This window comes from Hydra vulgaris, chromosome 08 (assembly GCF_038396675.1).
Source record: "Hydra vulgaris chromosome 08, alternate assembly HydraT2T_AEP".
NCBI classification, from domain to species: domain Eukaryota; kingdom Metazoa; phylum Cnidaria; class Hydrozoa; order Anthoathecata; family Hydridae; genus Hydra; species Hydra vulgaris.
The window spans coordinates 22,552,706-22,575,000 of NC_088927.1; the positions used below are offsets into that span (position 1 = coordinate 22,552,706).

A 22,295-nucleotide genomic window follows, 5' to 3' on the forward strand; every position below is an offset into this window, starting at 1 on the left:
ACAAAAATGTTGGTTTCGGTACGCAAAAATGTTGGCTTTGGTATGCAAAAATGTTGGCTAATAACGGATGGTACTTTGGATTAGTCTTTATGACTACTGTTATAATCAGTTAAGGACTTAAAGAAGGTAAGGATGATGCGTTTATTATCACAACCTTTTCATAAAGTCCCTTTATTCAGTCTATAAAAAAAACGCTTTATGTTTTAAAATAAAATAAAAATTCAATAAAACAAAGCTCATATTTTTTTTTAGTGTAAAAAATTGAAAACAAAAAAATATTAAAATAAATAAGAAGGAAAAAAGAAGAAAAAAGTTCAAAATTCTAAAAACAAATACTGTAAACTACAATATATATATGTCAGGAATTAAGAAGATACATCTTGGTTTGCCGTTTAAACGATGAAATGCTTTTTAGGTCTTTAATATTTTTATTTTGGGAATGATTCTATATTGATGGACCACGATTTGTAATTAGAAAACTTGACTGCTGTGATTTAATTTTCCCTTGGTGATAGTTGTACCTGATGTTTGGACGCAGATTATATTTTTTAAAATATGATATCAAGAAAATATCTGAAAAAACGATTGGTAGTAGATTGTTCTTATACTTATACATAAAAATTAATATCTGTTATGTGTTAAGTTTCTCAATATCTAGAGCCATCATGCTTTTCATCACTGGGGCCGGGTTTACTAACCTATTTAAATAATTAATTGCTTTGCATGCATGGTTTTGCAGGCTTTGAAATTTTAGAAATTTTGTTTTATGGGTGCTGGCCCATACAATATTTGCGTACAAAAGTTGACTATGTACAAGATTAAAGTAAAGCATATAACGTGATTTACTATGGAGAAAAGGTTTCGACTTACTAAGATACAGAATTACTTATGGCTATTTGAAGCTGTTCCTATACTGGACCAACAATATCTTTGGATGTAAAAAAAAACATATTATCGGAATATGATCAGCACCACCAAGCCGATGATGTTACCAATAATTGACCATAATCGTTCTACAATCGATATCACTGACGATCATATTAATCTTGTTAAGTTGGTTGTTAAGGTGGTTCGATCATATTAATCTTGTTAAGTTAAGGTGGTTCGATCACATTAATCTTGTTAAGTTGGTTGTTAAGCTTCATGCTTTAAAAAAACTGGAAGAAAAAAAAAAACGGTTTAGCGTAGCGCATGCGTAACTTTTATAAAAGCTTTCGGTTTTTTATAAATTTCGGTTTTTGTTTTTAAAATGTGTTGTTACAAATTATCTCTTTTAAAAGATTTAAGATGAAATTAATCGCTAATAATGCTATTGTTTTTGTTTTAGAAAATCTGGATGACTATTACATTATTTTTAATTAGTTCATAATGTTAAAGTATAGCCTGCTCCCATTCCAGATAAATTCACTCGATAATCAATGGTAACAATATAAAAATTTCAACAACCAGCTCCTTATTTGTCGAGAACGACAACTGTTAACTTACTAGTTTGGTATTATATATTACCTTTGTTAAAAAAGTATAAAAGTTTTTAATTATATTTTTTATAAGTATTACTTTTTTCACTAATGCAAAAATGATATATTTCTTTCCCATATTCTTTTTGACAGTGAAAAAAATTGTTTTTATGACACAATTTTTATCACCATCTATGTCACAATTACAAAAAGACAATGAAATTTAATGAGATCAAAATTGACCTCAAAGTACGCAATAATTGTGTTCTCCAAAATTTTTGGAGATTTAAATATGTTTCATGAAACATTTAATGCTAGATTGACATTTCATTATTGTTACTGTTTTATTCCAAATTTTTGATGTCTTTTATATTCGATGAAAGAGTCTTATTTTCATGTACTTTTTAAAAAAAATCATTAAAAAAATTCTGAGGGCAGACATTTTTATATTAAAACTGTAATTCAGAAAACTGAAATGAAAACAAACTCTTTAGTACTAATCAAGTTACTTTTTGCACTATCATACATCTGATCAATTATATAATCATTAAAAATAATAAATTAATAATCTTCTGGTTAATTTTTTTAAAACAAATTGATCCTATAGAGTTTAATAACTAAATATCAACTTGGTTTTCAATCTTTTATCTTAATAAAATTACTTTATTTTTTTCTCTCGAAATAAGTATTTTTAAGAAAACAGGTAATTATTAGCTTAAGTTTATCTTTGTTTTTATAATCAGTTTTTATGAGCATCTCTATCATAGAAGGATGACATTAGGGTCCAGTAATGTCTTTGATTAGGTGCAGCTTGTGGGTTTTTTGCCGAAAAAAACCCACATGCTGTGCCTCTTACATGTCAATAAGAGGTGCAGCATTTGGGTTTTTTTTTAACACAGCATGTAATTCTAGCTGATTTTTTTTGGTTTAGTGTTGAATTTATAAGGTAACAAGTTCATAAAAGACACTTATATTCTATATGGCTGTGAACCAGTCCATAATGTTTTTAGAAGTTCACTAGGAAGCTTGAGAGCTGCTCTTGACGTCCTTTCGAGACTTAAATGACATTGTTTTACTGTCGTTGAAATGTCGTTAAATATAAAGTAATTTTACTCTTTTAAGAGATTTCATGTCTACATTTTAGGAAAATAAAATTATATGAAGTTTTTTTTTTTCTAAATGCTTTGAAGATTATAAGTTGGGCATTATTTGTATTTATATGCAGATCAGTTTACTGCAATACTTTTTAGATTTTTCAAAATCTGTTGTCAGTTTTTCTATCATCTGCAAATTATATGGTTTCAGACTCACATTCAGTTGGAATATTTTACACCAACAAATTAATTAATTCTTCCTAATTCCATCTCCTTGAGGAGCGCTTTTTAATAATTGTTTCCAGGAAGTAAACTCAGAATTTTTTTTTACTCTTTGATATCTGTTTTCTAAATAGCTTTTAAACCATTAGCCATTTAAACCATAAATCTATAACGTTTAATCATCATTATAATCACAATTCAATAAGTGATATATATATATATATATATATATATATATATATATATATATATATATATATATATATATATATATATATATATATAATATAATAATAATAGTAATAATAATAACAATAATAATAAGAATCATAGTAATGACAATAATTTCTTATTCTTCTATTTATTATAATTATTACTTTTATTAAATTAAAAAGTTGTTTTTTTCTTCTTTTTATTTTAAACTTTTTTTCCTGATATTTTTTGTTTTATTTTATTTTAATTTATTTCTAATATTTTCTTTCTTATTAATAATTTTCTTATTAATTGATAAAAATTAAACATTGATATACAAAGTTTTTAATTAAAGTTTATTTTTGGGAAGTTCTTGATTATACGCTAGTGGTAAAAATAAATTATAAACTTAATAAAAAACAATGCAGTAAAAACTTATTTTAGATCACAAACGGTATTGAAAAATGGCTGGCAGAAAATCCCCTAAAAAGAATCTTCTATCTTTTATAGTAAGCACCATTGACAAAGCTTTTTACCATGTGTATGATGGTGAGCCACTAAAATCCAAGATCAGAACTTCAACACAAGATAGCATCTTAGAAGAAGAAGTGTTGTTTTGCAAAAATAATGTTTGTGTACATTCTGTTTTGGGTGAAAATTTTGAAGATGAGCACAGTCTTGGATATTTGTGTATTAAGAAGATTTATAGAGCTGATAGTGAGATCTCTGACATGATGCTAAGTTGGACTCCAAATACTTTATTATCTACAGGTTACACTGACTTAGGGGAATTGGTCACTGATGAAAGTATAGAAGATAGAAATTTAAATAATCAATCACATGACAATGAAATAGAAATTAATGAAATTAATCAAGAAATTAAAGAAACTAGTAAAGACAGCCTGAGTTTGTCTTTAAACTCTTCAATGAATTTTGAGACACCGTTGGGAGAGGTTTTTAGTATAAATATTTTAGATGTTAAAACTCTCAAGTTATTTTTTGCAAACGAATTAAAAGATTCTGGTCAATTTGTTATTGGTACTTATGAAAATGAGTATAAAGTTTTTCATTTCCATAATACAGGTTTAATTAAGTTAGCTAATATTTTTGAGTCATGGAATGGTTGCTCGGATGACAAAGATTTAGACCCAAATGAAACTATGCAACAAGTATTCTATATTCATTCTGGTAGAGAAGGTATCATAAATGTTGAGTGTCAAGTACACCCAGAGGAATTTAAATATAAGGCACTTAACACTCTTCGATGGCAAAGTTATATTAATTCTGCTGGACAGCTTGAAGATGCTTACAATTTTAGAAAGGTACTATTTATTTACTACTTGTTTACTTTAGCATATATACATTTGGTAACATTTTTTACTTATCTAATTCTATACAGAGGCACTCAATTGCATGTTCTTCTCATTAAGTCAGTTGATGTATGTGCTGAAGCCCTAAAGTCTGCTGATCTAAGCAACCCTTGGAATTAGGAAAAATGAGGTCAGCAATAAATCGCCAACCTTAAACTGATAGAGGTCGGCAAAAAAACAAAAAGAGGTTACCATAAAACATATAAACAAGGTCGGCAATTTTTTGCAGACCTCAAACACTTGAAGGTTGGCAGTTAGGTCGGCATTGCCGAATACCAACCCTAATTCTAAGGGTTGTCTAAGTATACATTCATTTGTTCAAAAAACAACATTTTTGAAAAATATCTGCAGCTCTAACCTTAATGTGTTCTATATGATAAAATAATACTGAATTTCAAAGTTTTTTGAATAAAAAATATTTTTAGGGGTGCCTCAAGACCCTTAAACATTTAATGGGTCCCAAATGTTAATAAGAAAAAAGTTTTTCAAAAGTATGTCTTGTTGGGTCTCAATAGAAGCAAAATTATATAAAAAGTTTAATCAAAAAATTTTGTTAAATTCCCTATTTTTAGTTTTTAGTTTAAAAAAACATCACTTTCTGTTCACTAAAACCTAAAATAATAGTTTTTTTTATGAAATGATGATTATTTTTGAAGCTTTTATATAATTTCGCTTCTTTTGAGCCCAACGAACATACTTTTGAAAAACTTTTTTGTTATTAATATTAGGGACCCATTAAATGTTTAAGGGTCTTGAGGCACCACTAAAAATATTTTTTATTCATAAAACTTTGAAATTCAGTATTATTTTATCATATAGAACACATTAAGGTGCGAGCTGCAGATATTCTTAAAAAATGTTGTTTTTTGAACCACCCTAAATATATATATATATATATATATATATATATATATATATATATATATATATATATATATATATATATATATATATATATATATACATATATATATATATATATATATATATATATATATATATATATATATATATATATATATATATATATATATATATATATATATATATATATATATATAAATATATATATATATATACATATTTATATATATATATATAAATTATTAAAAAAAAACTTATCTATCTTTTATCTTAAATATAATGTTTCACCATCAGTAGGTTCATCAGGAAGAATGTCTAAACATAAAAAAATTCAAGTTATAGAAAAAACATTTCACAGGAAGTTGGGAATTGCTATAATTAATTATTTAATAGCTGTAGTGTTTTGCAACCAGGAAGTTGCATCAACTACATTAGATAATTAAAATCATGAAAAGAGTTCTTTAGAATTAGGATAAATTTTAAACTGATCATTTGTTTTTATAATTTTTAAAAGGAACTTATTTTCATGTCTGCATTTAGAAATTAATTCAGATTTTTTATTCAATAAATTTTCTTAATCTAAATGAGTAATAATTTCAAATTTTTCTTGTAAAAAAAAAACCCTACTTTATTTTAATAAGGAAACTTGGAAAAAGAAAAACATACATGACTGCTTTGATGTAACAATGGGCAGTTATGACGGAGAAGAAATTTGTGAATTTGTTGGACTACATATTTTAGATTTGTTAAGTAAAATAATCAATATAAAAGATTTAGGCCTTTATCGCGACGATGGTTAAATAGTAATGCGTAGAAAATCTGGTCCACAGCTCGACAAAATTAGAAAAAATATTATAAAAATTTTTTAAAATATTGGCTTTCAAACCGAAATAAACATAAATTTAAAAATTGTGAATTTTCTTGATGTCACATTTAACCTCTCTGAAAATTCATATAAGCCTTTCAAAAAACCAAACGATGAACTATTATATATTAACATTAACTCTAACCATCCACCCCAAGTTCTAAAACAAATCCCGATTTCAATTAATAACAGACTAAACCAAAACTCCTCAAATGAAAATGAATTCAATTCCTCTAAATGTGGTATATAAATGTGTTGTTTCCTCTAAGAATGTACCTGATAAACAATATATTGGCATAACAGAGGGTGAATGGAAAAAACGTTTTGCCAATCATAAGCAATCTTTCAAGAATAAAAAGTATTCAAAAGACACCATGCTGTCAAAATATATATGGGAATTAAAAGAAAAAAATATTGATGATTTTATACTGAATTGGTCTATCCTTAAAACAGCGCCTGCATATAACAATATTTCCAAAAAATGCATACTATGTCTACAAGAAAAATTTGAAATAATTACACATGAAAATCAAGAATGCTTATTAAACAAAAGATCGTAATTAATTTCTAAATGTAGGCACGAAAATAAGTTTCTCCTAAAAAACTATAAAAATAAATGAGTTCAAATAATATTTACATTTACTACCCTTTTTAAAAAAACATTTAAAAAAATAGCATAAGTAATCATTTCTAAAGAATTCTTTTTATAATAGTGTCAGCAAATTCCACAAATGTGTGAAAATTTATAGAAGTTAAGACATTTGCAACTTCCTGTAATTTAATTTTTGGTATAAATTGAAGTTTTATTAATTTGATCACCCATTTCTGATTAATCTTTGTTGATGAAACACAGTGTTAAATGGAAAAAATTTTTGTTAAGTGATTTTCTACTAATATATGATTGCTCTGTTCTTTTAAGAACATTGTGCACTCTATTGTGTAGAATACTTTTTAAAGTTGTTTAAATATATATATATATATATATATATATATATATATCAGGGCTCGAATTAAGCGTATTGCGACTACTTTTCGCACCTTTGCGATTAGTTTTTTCTTAAAATTTATTTTTTCGCGATCTTTCTTTTTTTCGTGATTATTCTTTTTTTATTTTAGAAGATTGAAACTCTATCAGCAAATATTTAGTGTTGTTTTACAGTATAAAACTGCAGTGACTTCTGTAACAATAATTTTTTTTTTAAAGCGGAGCATAAAGTAAAAGAAAGAAAAATCAAAGATTTAGAAAATCAATTAGCAAAAATGTTCTAATGCAGGAAAAGACCGATTGTTTAAGGAAGAAAAAATTTATAAAAAACAAACGATTAAATACCAAGTTATTCATAATACTCCAATAGGGCGTGGTTTACGTAAAATGGCAGTAAAAGACGCTGACTCATTACGAAAAAAGTTTAATATTGCGTATTACTTGGCAAAACTTAAATCAAAAATTAAAAAAGTATTAGATCGTAAAAGATTCTATTATTTAGACACGTTTTTTTCTTTCGCTTTATTTTATTGAATGAAAAAAGTGAACGCTAACTTTTATTAAAAAATACATTGAATGAAAAAGCAATAGATAGAAATATCATGGGAATTTGATAAGGTTACTTAGATAAGAAAACTTACTTAATAAGAATTTAATTATCATTCTTGTTTGTGATTGTGCGGGTTTTCGTGAAAATGTTAAGTTTTAACATTTTATCACGATAATGTTTTCGTCATTTTTAATAGTTTTTTATAACTGTTTCAAATTTATATATTGTTTTGTTAGAGTTTTAAATAATTTTTTTTACTGTTAAAAATTTATCGAAAATTAAATATTCTAGTTGTTTTAAACAGTTTAAAATATGTAAATAAAATAGAAAATGAAATAATTAATTAAAAGAAGATTATATCAAGTTCATTGATTTTACAAAAATACAGCCGTTAGATTTAATGCAATATAATAATGGTAATAATGTAAATTATAACTAAAGCTACTTTACAACCGCTGAATGTAAATGTTATGACATCTTATGCAAAAATGAGACTTGTTATATATGTTATTATAAATAAGTTAAAATAAATAATGCCCCCTCCCCTCCGGCGGGAGTGGAGGAGGGGTTATGAGCAACAAAAAAATCGCGATTAGATTTTTTTACGTTAATTCTAATATTTTTTACGTTAATAATAATAAGTTCGACTCCCACCACGTCCCTGGAAGTACCGCGCTCAACTTAGTTTCTCCGCGCAGCGGCCTTGCTCGGCTCGGCAAGGTTCGTGTTTCGGAGTTAAAGAGTTGAGAGAGGGTTGTACCACGAATAACAACTAAAAAATAAATAAATAAATAAAACACAAAAAAAAAAAAAATGAGTATCCTCCTCGACTGTAGTGGCCCCCCTCGGGCCTTGGGGAGGTTAATAATCTAAAAAAAAAAAAAAAAAAAAAAAAAAAAAAATTCAAGCCCTGTATATATATATATATATATATATATATATATATATATATATATATATATATATATAATATATAATATATATATATATATATATATATATATATATATATATATATATATATATATATATATATATATATATATATATATATATATATATATATATATATATATATATATATGTATATATATATATATATATCAGCAGACTGACATCATACTGAAATAGGGAGCTGCCGGGGACTTCATTTCACATATGCAAAGAGTAGTTTTACATGGGGATACGCTATTTAAGTTAAGAACTTTTTAATTAACTCTATAGATATTTTCAAGCGGTATTTTAATTAAGTAATTAAGATTTTTTCAAAAAATTTTAATGAAATAGTTAACGTTTTAAAAACCCTTTATTGTTGTTAGTAAACAACCGGGCTAAAATGAGACTTTTTGCAAATCAGGCCCCGGCAAAATTATAAGATTTAGCAGGGGTTGATAGCCGGGGCTAGAAATATATTTATAATTCTTTATATATTATAATTTTATACTTACATTCACTATTTATTAAATTCTGGCATAAATTAATGCCAGTATTTAATAAATAGGGACAGATACTGTAAAAGGATGCAACTAGTTGAATAAAAAGCCAAGCAAGAATGAGTTTTGGTTTATTGTAATAAAGATGATAGCTTGTTTGAGCATTGACCATGATTAGAGAAACAGCATAAAAGAGGAAGGCTAAAGCCTGCTGCTGATGATGATGATGATGATGATGATCATGTTGATGATAATGATGTTTATAAATGCATATATATACAAAGTCAGAGAAATTTTGAAAAAAAAAAAGTAATTTAAGATGTATAAATGTTTATGCAGTCTTGGTCACAAACCCGGCCTCGGCTATATTTTATCAAACCCAGCCCCGGTCAAATATCAACCCCGGTCGTTTACTAATCGTTGTTACAAAAGTTTAAATTACAAATACATAAAATATGCTCCTTATTTAGAAATATAATAAAGTTCAGATAAATTGAAAAAATAAAAATAAATTTTGAGTTTTAACTCAAGTTTTTTTTTTTGTTAACTATTAAAGAATTAAATTTTATCAAAATATTAAATTAGTCAAATTATTCAGCAACAGAAGAAAAATTTATCTTGTTTTAATACAATGTATATGAACGAAGTTTAAAAATTATCTAACCAAAATTATTTTACAAGCATGTAAATATTTATTTAGGCTGTTAGTTTTATAAACTACATTTATTCTGGTACATTTGTTCAGGTATTACAGCAACAACCAGGTTTTTTAACTAACTTTGTTTGGCTCTTAAAAATTTAGTTGTTTGGTTTCGATATAATGATTGAATATAGAAATAATTATTGATTTTGTTTTCAGTTTTTGTTTTTTTTTAGTTTCAGTTGTTCTTTGCAATAACTAGGTGACTTATACTGTCAGATAAATGCAACACTGCACCTCTAACACAGATTTGAAATGTGGACTCCACAACCTTGTTATTTAACCATGTTATTAACCCATTCTGTAATTCTTATTAACTCATTTTGAAATAACACTAATTTAAAAAAAAATTAAGTTTCAAAAATTATTTTAAGAAGTTGCTCAAGAACCTAGATAGTTTAAGAGATTGTTTAACTGATATTATAAACAATTTTATAATACTTTTTAAAAAATTTTTTTATCTAGTTTATATTTTAATCTAGTAAATAATTTTTATTTTGTTTAATTTTTAAAACCTGTCAAATATTAAAAGATCTGGTGGTAACTTAGTAAAAAAGTTTTTGCAAGTTTTTTAACACAGTCTTGTTTTATATAAATCACATTAAGGGCAGCTCGAGTAGACATTTAGAAATTATTTTGTATTTTAACAACCATATATTGCAGGCTGAAAGCAAAAGGGTTGTAACTGACATTTTTGTAAAATGGAGAAAATGCGTTTTAAAAGTCAAAATGTCTTGCATAAATTGATGTTGCAGTAATTTCTATGTGTGCGCACCTGGCGCGCAGAGGATGATTTTGGGAAAATTCAACTATATTCAGATACTACCACAAAGACTACATCAGATTAAATACTAAACTTAATTTTCACTATTTTGTCAGTTACAACTTTTTTGCTCAGAACTTGTGATATTTTGAACCCTTTTTTATGTTTATGAAGTATATGTATAAAAAAATCATAAATCAAAAAAGAATGCATGTATAAAAAAAGTTTAATAAAAATGTAATATGATTTTCAGCATGTATTCTTCGGTGGAGTCAGTCAAGATGTTCGAGTTGATGCTTGGAAGTTTTTACTCTATTACTACCCAATGCACTCAACAAGTTCTGAAAGGGAAATTTTGAAAATAGAAAAACAAAAAGCATATGAAGCTATCCATGCAAAGCGGTAGGCTCGGAAAATATTTTAAAATGTCAATATTATATGTGTTTACCAGGCTTTAACAGGAATAGTTTTTTTTCTTTGTGATTTGACCACAGTTGTTTTTATGTTTTAACTACAATAAAAAAGTTTGTTACATTAGCAACTTTTAATTGTTTATCTCTTCTAAAGTTTTTATTTTATGAAGTTTTTATTTACGTGAAGGCTTTAAATCAAATTAAAAATTAATTATAGTGATTGTTTAAAATCAAGACATTTTGTGTAAAATTAAAAAAGTGTTCTATGTAAATTTTTTTATGTAAATTTTTTTGTGATGAGTTTAAATGTTTGAAACTAATTTTCCATCTCATTCTAAAAATCTTTCAAACAGTTATTTTTTGAAAGATTTTTTTAAGTTACTTTAAATTTGTTTAATAAAAAAATTTAATTTAAATTTAAATTATATTTTATTGTAAAAATAAATGCTTACACAGTTTAAAAATATTATATATAAAACTTTTTAATAATTTAGTTTTTTTATTAAACAGTTATTCCATAAATTTTTTGCTTCGAGTTTTAGTTTTTAAGTTTTATTTTAGTGGCTATATATTTTATTTTTCATAAGGAATTGTTTTCTATTTTCTTTAGGTTTTTTTTTTTTTTTTTTTTTTTTCAATTTTTTTCCTTGTTTAAGTTTAGCTTAATTTTTCTTTTTTTTCAGCTCTTTTCTGAAATCTTTAAATCATTAAATTATCTAAACAGTCATGGTCAAATAGTAAAAAAAAAACCATTTGCGTGGTTAGCAATAGTGTTCAATCACACACTGTTCTTGTTCAAGCCTGGTTAACTAAAAAAGTTTTTTTGCAGGTTTTTTTCAAGGTATAAGAATATCCAATTTAAAAAGGTTACTTCAGTTGTTGTAACTTACAAGTTGTAACTTACAAGTAAAGTTAAAACTACTGTTGTAAAGTTGTAACTGCTGATTTTTATTACTTAGCTAGTTGATTGTGGGCAAATGTTAGTTCCAACATCTACAAATAAATAGGTTTTAGTTAATTCAAGCGTTGTATTACTTCATTGTTAGTTATTCATTTTTTTTTACAACTTTAAAAATAACTTAAACAATGATAATAAGTTTAGAGAATTGTTTATTACTCTTTAAGTTTTGAGTTATTATTTTTCATTTAAATAGTTAAATAAGATTCGATACTTGTTCAAACCTATTTATTTATCATCTTTATTAATTTAGTCTATAAAATTTTGCCTAAGTTCTTCTATGACTTTAGCATCTTAAGCATAAAAAGGCATGTACTTCATATGCCTGCCCAGTCCAAATTTTCAGATAATTTATATCTGCGTTGCAGCCAATAATATTTTAAAGTTATATTTAGCTGGATTTACTTGAAAATAAAGTATATTGCAGTGAATTTACCTATAAACTAAATCAAAACAACCAGTCAAGTTAGTTACTACAGTTAAATTTAAGAGCAGCTGTAGCGGAGTGGTTAGCACACTTGCTTCTGAAACTAGAGATCCGTGGTTCAATAACACCTCTAGGCAAGTTTAATAAAATTGGTAGGCAAGGAGGCGTAAACTTTCTTACAAATGCTCTTCCGCAGTGCACTATGATAAGACTGTAATGACTTCTTGGGGCACCATGAGATAATTTACTAGAAAAAGAATTACTATTATAAATAACTATTAAATTTACTTTATATATCACCAAAGTTAGCCATACAAATATTTCTATTTATATCTTATAAGTTATTAACACATAATAAGCTTTTAACTAAAAATTATTATAACAAGAAATCTTTAATAGAATATGAAAAATGCAATACCATTTTTTTATATTTTTATTATATTTGAAGCAATATCAAAGTTAAACATTTCAATAAACAAACTGTTTTTTAGATTTTTTTTTAAAAAAAATCTTTTTTTTTTTTAACATCCTTGCTTCCAACAAGACTACAAGCAACCACTAATTAAAGTTGGAAGTTACTGGAAGAGAAAAGATGAAGATTGCAGAGCAAGATAACGATTGACGGACGACTTAAAGGATTGCAAATTATATGAAACTGGAAAGCAAGCGAATTCCAAAGAACTGATGTTCAGGGAAAAAAACTAGACAAATAAGAGTTTTTGGAGCAATTAGGAACAGTCACAGAAAAAGGATGAGACTTAATCGAATGACAAGTAACACGAGAATGAATTTTAGTAGATAGCATAAGAGACGCTAGCTCTTTAGAGCAGTGCCCATTATAGTATTTGTAGAGAAAAGAAAGAGAAGCAACATTATGACTATATTATAATGGTTAGAGGTTGGCTGCAAGAGCAGGTCCAATTATGTTTACAATGTCTTTTTGCACCTTGTGATTATTATTGTGATAACGATTGGCTGAAAAAAATTGGGTTTTATCTGAATTGAAGTTCACCAGCCACTGTGAGCCCCATGCTGTAGCAGAAGTGAGATCCTTTTCAAGTTCAAATGCCCCCTCCAAGCAATCAGAGAATGTTGGCTTCTTATCACGACAAGAATAAATGGTAGTATCATCAACAAACAATGCCACCTTAGATGTGAGAATATCTGGAAGATCATTAATGTAAATTAAAGAGTATAGGGCCAAGGATTGAACCTTAAGGAACCCCTGAAATGACAGGATATGAAGTAGTAAGCGACCGGGGTTGATATTTGACTGGGGCCAGGGCTGGGTTTGATAAAACATAGTCGGGGCCAGGTTTGTGACCGGGGCTCCATTACTATTGATATTCCTTATAAATATATTATTGTTATTTAAAATTCATGAAATATTTTATATAAAGGTATATATATCATCTCATAGTCATCATCGTGATGATGATGACTATGAGATGATATATATACATCATCATTATCATCATCATCATCGTGATGATGATGACTATGAGATGATATATATACATCATCATTATCATCATCATCATCATCATCATCATCATCATCATCATCATCATCATCATCATCATCAGCATCATCAGCATCATCATCATCATCATCATCTCTACATCATCATCATCATCATCATCATACTCATCATCATCATCATCATCATCATCATCATCATCATCATCATCATCATCATCTCTACATCATCATCATCATCATCATCATCATACTCATCATCATCATCATCATCATCATCATCATCATCATCATCAATATCATCATCATAATATCATCATCATCATTATCATCATCATCATAATATCATCATCATAATTACTCTCTAAGATCATTGCTTCTTTTCCTATCTTTTAAAGACACCATTCTTCTGATCTACTTTGTTCTTTCTTATTTGTCATTGTAAATATTTATAATTATATTTGTATATATTATTTTTGTGACTTTTTCTTAAATTTTCTTAAACTTTCATAACAAATTTTAACTTGAACAAAATAAAAAAACACAGCAACAACAACAACAAAAATCCAGCCCCGGCTAGTAACCCCTGCAAATTGTGTTTGTTTAGCCATGGCCGGGGCCGGGGCCGGGGCCTTTTTTGCAAAAACCTCTGTTTCTAGCCGGGTCCCCGGTCACTTACTAATATGAAGAAGAGTGCTGTCCATTGAGGACAACTTTTATACCACAATTGGAAAGTAAGGATTCAATAATGTTAATAAAAAGATGTTACCAGATACACCATAAGAAGAAAGCTTATGGAGTAGACCAGCATGCCAAACTTTATCGAAAACTTTTGATATGTCAAAAGCCATGGCCTTAGCCTCTCCACCTTTATCTAATGCACGATAAAACCTATCGGTTATTATTGTTAGCAAATCAGCTGTAGAACAAGAAGATTGAAATCCATATTGAGTAAGTAAGTTATTAGAATGAAGATGAAAAATTAGGTGTTTGTTAATTAAAGATTCAAAAACCTTGCTTATGATAGGAAGAAGACTAATGGGATGGTAGTTGGACAAATCAAATCGCTCTCCAAAACTTTTGAAGATAGGGATAACAGATGCCGCTTTCCAGTAGGCTGGAAAACGGCATCTGTTATAGACTCTGATAAACACTTGTTGAATAGTTTTGAGAGTATAGATGACAGCTCCGGGAACACTTCTGCAAGACATTAACAGGTATGTTGTCCAGGCCACCAGTTGTAGAAGAGTCTAAGTAGGAAATCACTTTAGATACAGAAGCTGGAATGATACAAATGTCAAGCAATGGACCAACCTGTTTGACAGCTATATCAGGTAGAACGCAACTAGTGGAATCAAGATATGATCTTGATGAAAAGTTTTTAGCAAACAATTCAGCTTTGTCTTTAGGTGATGTGACAAAGTCTGAACCATACAAGAGAGGTGGAATTACAGATTTGCCCTTATTATTAATACTTTTAAAGATTCTCTTTAAAAGTCGCGAGAGTCTAATTTTTTAGATGAGATACGAGATTTCGTGACCTGAGAATAGCGGGCTTTGGCATTAGACAAAACCTTTTTTTTACAATGGTTTGTAGTAGCAATAAACAGACTACTGTTTTCTGGAGAATTGTTTTGCTGATAGATATGGAATAACAGTTTCGATTGGCGATCGCAACAGCACAATGTGAGGAAAGCCATGGAGGAAAGTGAGGCTTGACCTGGAATCGTCGAGAGGGAATAAAAGATTCAATGCCACGAAGTTATGTAAAAAGCACATTTGTCGACAGGAAGATGAAAGATTTCTACCCAAGGGCCATCACAAAGAAAATCACGGAAAAAGTTCCAGTCAGCTTTAAGGTAGTTGTAAGAGGTACGATAATAGGGGGATTCAGGTGATGAAGAAGAATTAGATAATAGTTTTAGAGAGATCAAACTGTGATCAGAAGCACCTAGGGGTCAGTGGAGAAACTGAGCACTGACTAAGATCAGAAATAAGACATAAGTCGAGTAGAGAAGATAAATGATTCAAGTTGTCTGGAAAGCGAGTTGGAAAGTTGACTATTTGAGTTGGGGATTGAGAAAGGAAAAAGTTGTGGGCTTTAATGCCTGCAAAGTCACTAATACTAGAGTCAAGCCATTCAGTGTGATGAGCATTAAAGTCACTAACAACAACAATATTGGCTGATGGATAAAGAGAGAGGGCTTGGTCAATATGATCAGAAATAACATCAAAAAGAGTGCAGTCTTGAGATGAAGGAGAGCCATATAGTGCAAAGAAAAAAGTGATAGGGTGAAGTGGTGCTAAACGAAAGCACATAAAAGAATAGTCTGTGGATTCAAACCTAGTTTCACAACAAACGGGTGAATTCTTACGAATGTTAATGCCAAGACCAAGCATGTGACTATTGGAGTCTGTACGAATTAAAGGAAGATAACCATCACCATTAAGATCGCAAGATGAGACAGCTGAACTCAAATTAGTCTCACAAAGAGCAGGTAGGTCTTGTGAACTTTGCAAGAGATAAGTCTTAACAGAAGAAAGTTACTTCGAAGACCACAAATATTAGTGAATGATAGGTTTAAAGAACTTGGCGATGATGATGGTTTTTTGTGTTTTATAGTTTTTGGTATTTTATTCATTTTTAAATTTGTTAAAGAACTTGACTCAAAGCATAGATAGTACTCAGAACTCTGTTTAATAGCCCAAGTAATTGCCTCATTACTAATAATAAACCCTAAGCTGTAACAAAGGGCTCCAATTGTGGCCTCCGCAATACACACTAAAAGTACGAACAGGGACACCATCCATGTGAAACATAGCACTATTAATACTTTGATATTTTTCAGCTGTTGATGGAATCAGCCTCCCTGAGAGCTACCACAGAGTTCAGGAAACCCCACTACCAGCCGGCCTCAGAACCATAAAACTGAGTTTTAGAGCTGTACCCTTATTAGGAGATAATAGAATGGGTTAGTCGTAAAAACAGAGACATTAGCAAAACAAATGCATTGAGTCAAGAAAATCCAGCATTCAACATCCTAAACTGGAAACAATGTATTAAAAACACATCTGTGCCAGCCTAATAGATGAAGGAAGGGTGCGAGACTGGTCAACAGATAGAATTCGTTTACCCCTTAAGTCTTTGCCTTGGAGGCCTTCTACAAGACAATAGCCAGATGCATTTAACATCTGCCCAAGATGAGTATTTTTATAGAGACACGATTTCTAGCCTTTACTCAACCAAGAGCCCTATGGCAGGGGATGTTTTATGTCGGAGTTGGCATCTCCTAGCCTTTGGCTAAAAAGGCGTATCCTACAAGACAGCAGGACATAAAGCAGATTGTACTGGGGTTACATGTTACCAGTAGCAGGATACCCTGACCTGACATCTATTTGATTAAAAAAATTTAATCTTCTAAAATTCTCTTATTTAAATAGTGTGCGATTGAAATTTAAAACAAATAAAAAGATTTATTTAAATTGTAAATATTTTAAATAGTTAACTATTTTTTGATTCTTTAAATGGTTTCAAAAGTAGAAACATTCTATCTCAAACATTAAACCAGTTATTATTGCAAACATTAAATCAAAAATTTAAATTTAAAAATTTTTAATTAAAAAAAAATAAATTATTTTTCTTCTGTTCAAAGATATTTTTTTTCCAAAAAAATAATTTTAACATTTACTTAAACTTTAGGAAATATAGTTTCATTTATTAAACCAAATTTTTTTGCATTTTTTATTACATTACAATTTGAACAATAAAAGTTAATGAAAACATCAACTGAAAAACTATTTGAATGGAAAAATTATTTATACTTAAATTTTTAACAGTACTCTAGATAAAGAAGCATTAAATTAGAAAAACATGGTATCTGATTTTTAGTTTTGATTTTACTCATTTGGTCTATAGATATAGCATGTTTTTGTGCAAGTATGAAATTTAAAGATTTATAATGATGTTTTAAATGCTATTTTAAACTCTGCCACATAAGAAAATTGTAAGATAATATTTAAATACGAGAGATATTATGTTAAAAAATAACAATGGTGAACAATTTTATATTAACACTCCTTACCGCAAAGTGGCGCCAGAAATAGGGAAGGGGGACGGTTAAAATTTTTTTTCTTTTCTGTAATTAGATTTTTTAGCTTTAACTTGATACCTGATATATATATATATATATATATATATATATATATATATATATATATATATATATATATATATATATTTATATATATATATATATATTTATATATATATATATATATTTATATATATATATATATATACACAGCATATATATGTAAGTGATGGGGACTTAGATCCTAAAATACTTCAATGTTTTGTGGAACCAGATAAAAAGTTATAAAGATTATGAATAATTCCAAAATATGTCACAATTTTCAATACAATTTTTACAGAATCAACAACAACAAGAGTAAGCAAATGTACAGTTTAAGAAACAAAGAGTGCTCGCTTTTACCTAAAATTTTCTTTTGAAAGCTCTTGTTTTTGCCTCTCATATTTGCACCATTGTCATATGCCTGACTTCTCATATCTTTAAGTGGAAGATGAAAATTTTTTATAGTTCTAATAGTTTTATAGTTCTAATAGTTTTTCAAATAAATAATTTTGAAGAAATAGACTGAAAAAATGACTAAAAAAAATTATTTTATAACAGAATCAGAATATTTTATTCACTTTTTCTGAATAAATTAGCCATGATCTAGGATGAATTTTAGCGTTCAAAAATTTTTTGCAAAAAAAAATTTGATCTGAACAAACTATTATCACAGTTTTCTGGGTAGCTGTTTGATTGGCGGTTTACACCCTTTATAATTATTTCTTGAATATTATGGTTTGTAAAAGTCTGAGGCCAATCAGAAACTTCTTACCATGTACTAAAAAAGAAAACTTAAGCTAAATTCGTAGGTACAGTGTTTTGAAGTTGGTTTACCGTTGATGGCTCTTCAGTTTTGCTCGTTTCTCTGTTTCGGTTTGATTCTTCACTTTCCATCTCAACTTCATGTTCTTAGATTTTGTTTGAGTTGATTTCATATGGCAAAGTATTTATCTCAGATTCATGGTAGAGCTATGAGATGTTTCTGAACTTAAAAATGTATCTAGTTTAGTTTCGTTTTTACCTCGTCCTTCCTGTTTCTTTAACCATTTCAGATTTTGCTTTAAACCAGACAATTTTTTTCTTTTATTCATTTTCTAAAAATTTACTGATAATAAAAATTATATAAAGTTTCTCTGCGCTAAATAATATTTCTAATTAAAATCACGTTAGGCAATTTTTAATATTCTCCTAATTATTGTTAAACATACTAATAAAAAAAGTAATAATAATAAAAATCACTAACATGTAATAACAATGTAATATGTAAATAATAATAAAAAAAAAATCAATAACATGTAATAATCATAAAAATATAGCAACTATAATAATGAAGTTATTATGATAAGAACATTGAAAAACTGCAAATTCAAACAAGCAAATTCTTTTGGTATAAAAATTTGCTGATTAAGCAAATAAGAATCCTGGAATTTTTATATAGACACTTTTATAAAAAAATTGTGCATAAAAATAAAGTACTTAAATATTGATGTAATTTTAAACAAGTATAAGTAATTAGAACAATGTATTTTTTTGACATTTTTTTATTTATTGTTGATCTTAAAATTTCTCACCCTTGAAAATTTGTCGCTTTTTGTGGACACTTTGCACACGCCAATAGCCGGCACTGTGTATATATATTTATATTTATATATATATATATATATATATATATATATATATATATATATATATATATATATATATATATATATATATATATATATATATATATATATACACACACAGACGTGGACAGGAGAGGCGAGCGGTCACAACCTATTGCTGACCACGCTTTTTTCTTTTTTTTTTGTCAACTTAACCACGGCGTTTTAGATTTTTGAAAACATTAGAAAAATGCGCTAAATAAAGTTAAAGGTAATAAAGCAAGAAATTGCTTTTGAAGATAGTATACTATAAAAGACATATATTTAAATTATTGAAAGACATTGTATTGTTAAAAAATGTATTTTATAAGATGAATGCAAATGTTTTTAAAACAATTTGTACAATTAATTTTATAAACAACAAGGAAAACCATTTTTTAAATAAACTTTTTGATGAATCCATAAATTTAAAAGTTGATTAAAAAATTTATATTATTTTTTTTTTTTTTCTGTTTATGTATTATTTTTTGGATTGATATATAAAAATAAATAAATAAATAAAAAATTAATATTTTTGTCTGTTGACAAGCCTCCCACCCCTTCTTCATCTATTAGGCTGGCGCAGATGTATTTTTAATACATTGTTTCCAGTTGAGGATGTTCAATACTGGATCTTTTTGACTCAATCCATGGGTTTTGCTTGTGTCTCTGCTTTTATGACTAGTCAACTCATTCTATTATCTCCTAATAAGGGTACAGCTCTAAAACTCAGTTTTATGGTTCTGAGGCCGGCTGGTAGTGGGGTTTCCTGAACTCTGTGGTAGCTCTCAGAGAGGCTGATTCCATCAACAGCTGAAAAATATCAAAGTATTAATAGTGCTATGTTTCACATGGATGGTGTCCCTGTTTGTACTTTTAGTGTGCATTGCGGAGGCCACATTTGGAGCCCTTTGTTACGGCTTAGGGTTTATTAATAGTAATGAGGCAATTGCTTGGGCTATTAAACAGTGTACTGAGTACTATCTATGCTTTGAGTCAAGTTCTTTAACAAATTTAAAAATGAATAAAGTACCAAAAACTATAAAACACAAAAAACCATCATCATCACCAAGTTCTTTAAACCTATCATTCACTAATATTTGTGGTCTTCAAAGTAACTTTTTTTCTGTTAAGTCTTGTCTCTTGCAAAGTTCACAAGACCTACTTGCTCTTTGTGAGACTAATTTGAGTTCAGCTGTCTCATCTTGTGATCTAAGTGTTGATGGTTATCTTCTTTTAATTCGTAAAGACTCCAATAGTCAGATGCTTGGCCAGGGCATTTACATTCCTAAGAGTTAAATCTTCATCTCAAGACTGCACTCTTTTTGATGTTATTTCTGATCATATTGACTAAGCCCTCTCTCTTTATCCATCAGCCAATATTGTTGTTGTTGGTGACTTTAATGCTCATCGCACTGAATAGCTTGGCTCTAGCATCAGTGACTTTGCAGGCATTAAAGCCCACAACTTTTGCCTTTCTCAATCCCTAACTCAAGTAGTCAACTTTCCAACTCACTTTCCAGACAACTTGAATCATTTACCTTCTCTACTCAACTTATGTCTTATTTCTGATCCTAGTCAATGCTCAGTTTCTCCACATTCACCCTTAAATGCTTCTGATCACAGTTTGATCTCTCTAAGATTAATATCTCATTCTTCTTCATCATCTGAATCCCCCTCTCATTGTACCTCTTACACTACCGTTACTTCCATATACCAGCAAAACAATTCTCCAGAAAACAGTAGTCTGTTTATTACTACTACAAACCATTGTAAAAAGGTTTTGTTTAACACCAAAGCCCGCTATTCTCGGATCATGAAATCTCGTGTCTCATCTCAAAAATTAGACTCTCGTGACTTCTGGAGAATCTTTAATAATATTAATAATAAGGGCAAATCTGTAATTCCACCTCTCTTGTATGGTTCAGACTTTGTCACATCACCTAAAGACAAAGCTGAATTGTTTGCTAAAAACTTTTCATCAGTATCATCTCTTGATTCCACTAGTTGCGTTCTACCTGGTATAGCTGTCAAACAGGTTGGTCCATTGCTTGACATTTGTATCACTCCAGTTTCTGTATCTAAAGTGATTTCCTGCTTAGGCTCTTCTACAGCTGGTGGCTTGGACAACATACCTGTTAATGTCTTGCAGAAGTGTTCCCCGGAGCTGTCATCTATACTCTCAAAACTATTCAACAAGTGTTTATCAGAGTCTTGTTTTCCAGCCTACTGGAAAGCGGCATCTGTTATCCCTATCTTCAAAAATTCTGGAGAGGGATCTGATTTGTCTAACAACCATCCCATTAGTCTTCCTCCTATCATAAGCAAGGTTTTTGAATCTTTATTTAACAAACACTTAATTTCTCATCTTGATTCTAATAACTTACTTACTCAATATGGATTTCAATCTTCTTGTTCTACAGCTGATTTGCTAACAGTAATAACCAATAGGTTTTATCGTGCATTAGATAAAGGTGGAGAGGCTAAGGCCATGGCTCTTGACATTTAAAAAGCTTTTGATAAAGTTTGACATGCTGGTCTACTCCATAAGCTTTCTTTTTATGGTGTATCTGGTAACATCTTTTTATTAACATTATTGAATCCTTCCTTTCCAATTGTGGTATAAAAGTTATCCTCAAGGAACAGAACTCTCCTTCATATCCTGTCATATAAGGGGTTCCTCAATGTTCAATCTTTGGCCCTATACTTTTTAATTTACATTAATGATCTTCCAGATATTCTCACAT

General features: G+C 28.6%; 1 protein-coding gene across 2 annotated transcripts in view; it reads left to right on the forward strand.

Annotated features, from left to right (window-relative positions):
• The first annotated feature begins 1,253 nt into the window (after window positions 1–1,253).
• LOC136071770 (TBC1 domain family member 16-like) overlaps window positions 1,254–22,295 on the forward strand; it is a 43,094-nt gene continuing 22,052 nt past the window's right edge. The window contains exons 1-3 of one of the 2 annotated variants that reach the window (XM_065803256.1): window positions 1,254–1,492; window positions 3,410–4,287; window positions 10,749–10,897. In XM_065803256.1, coding sequence (XP_065659328.1) covers window positions 3,430–4,287; window positions 10,749–10,897 — 1,007 coding nt within the window. In that variant the 5' untranslated portion in view covers window positions 1,254–1,492; window positions 3,410–3,429. The remainder of the gene's footprint in view (window positions 1,493–3,409; window positions 4,288–10,748; window positions 10,898–22,295) is intronic. The other variant, XM_065803257.1, reaches the window with a different exon arrangement.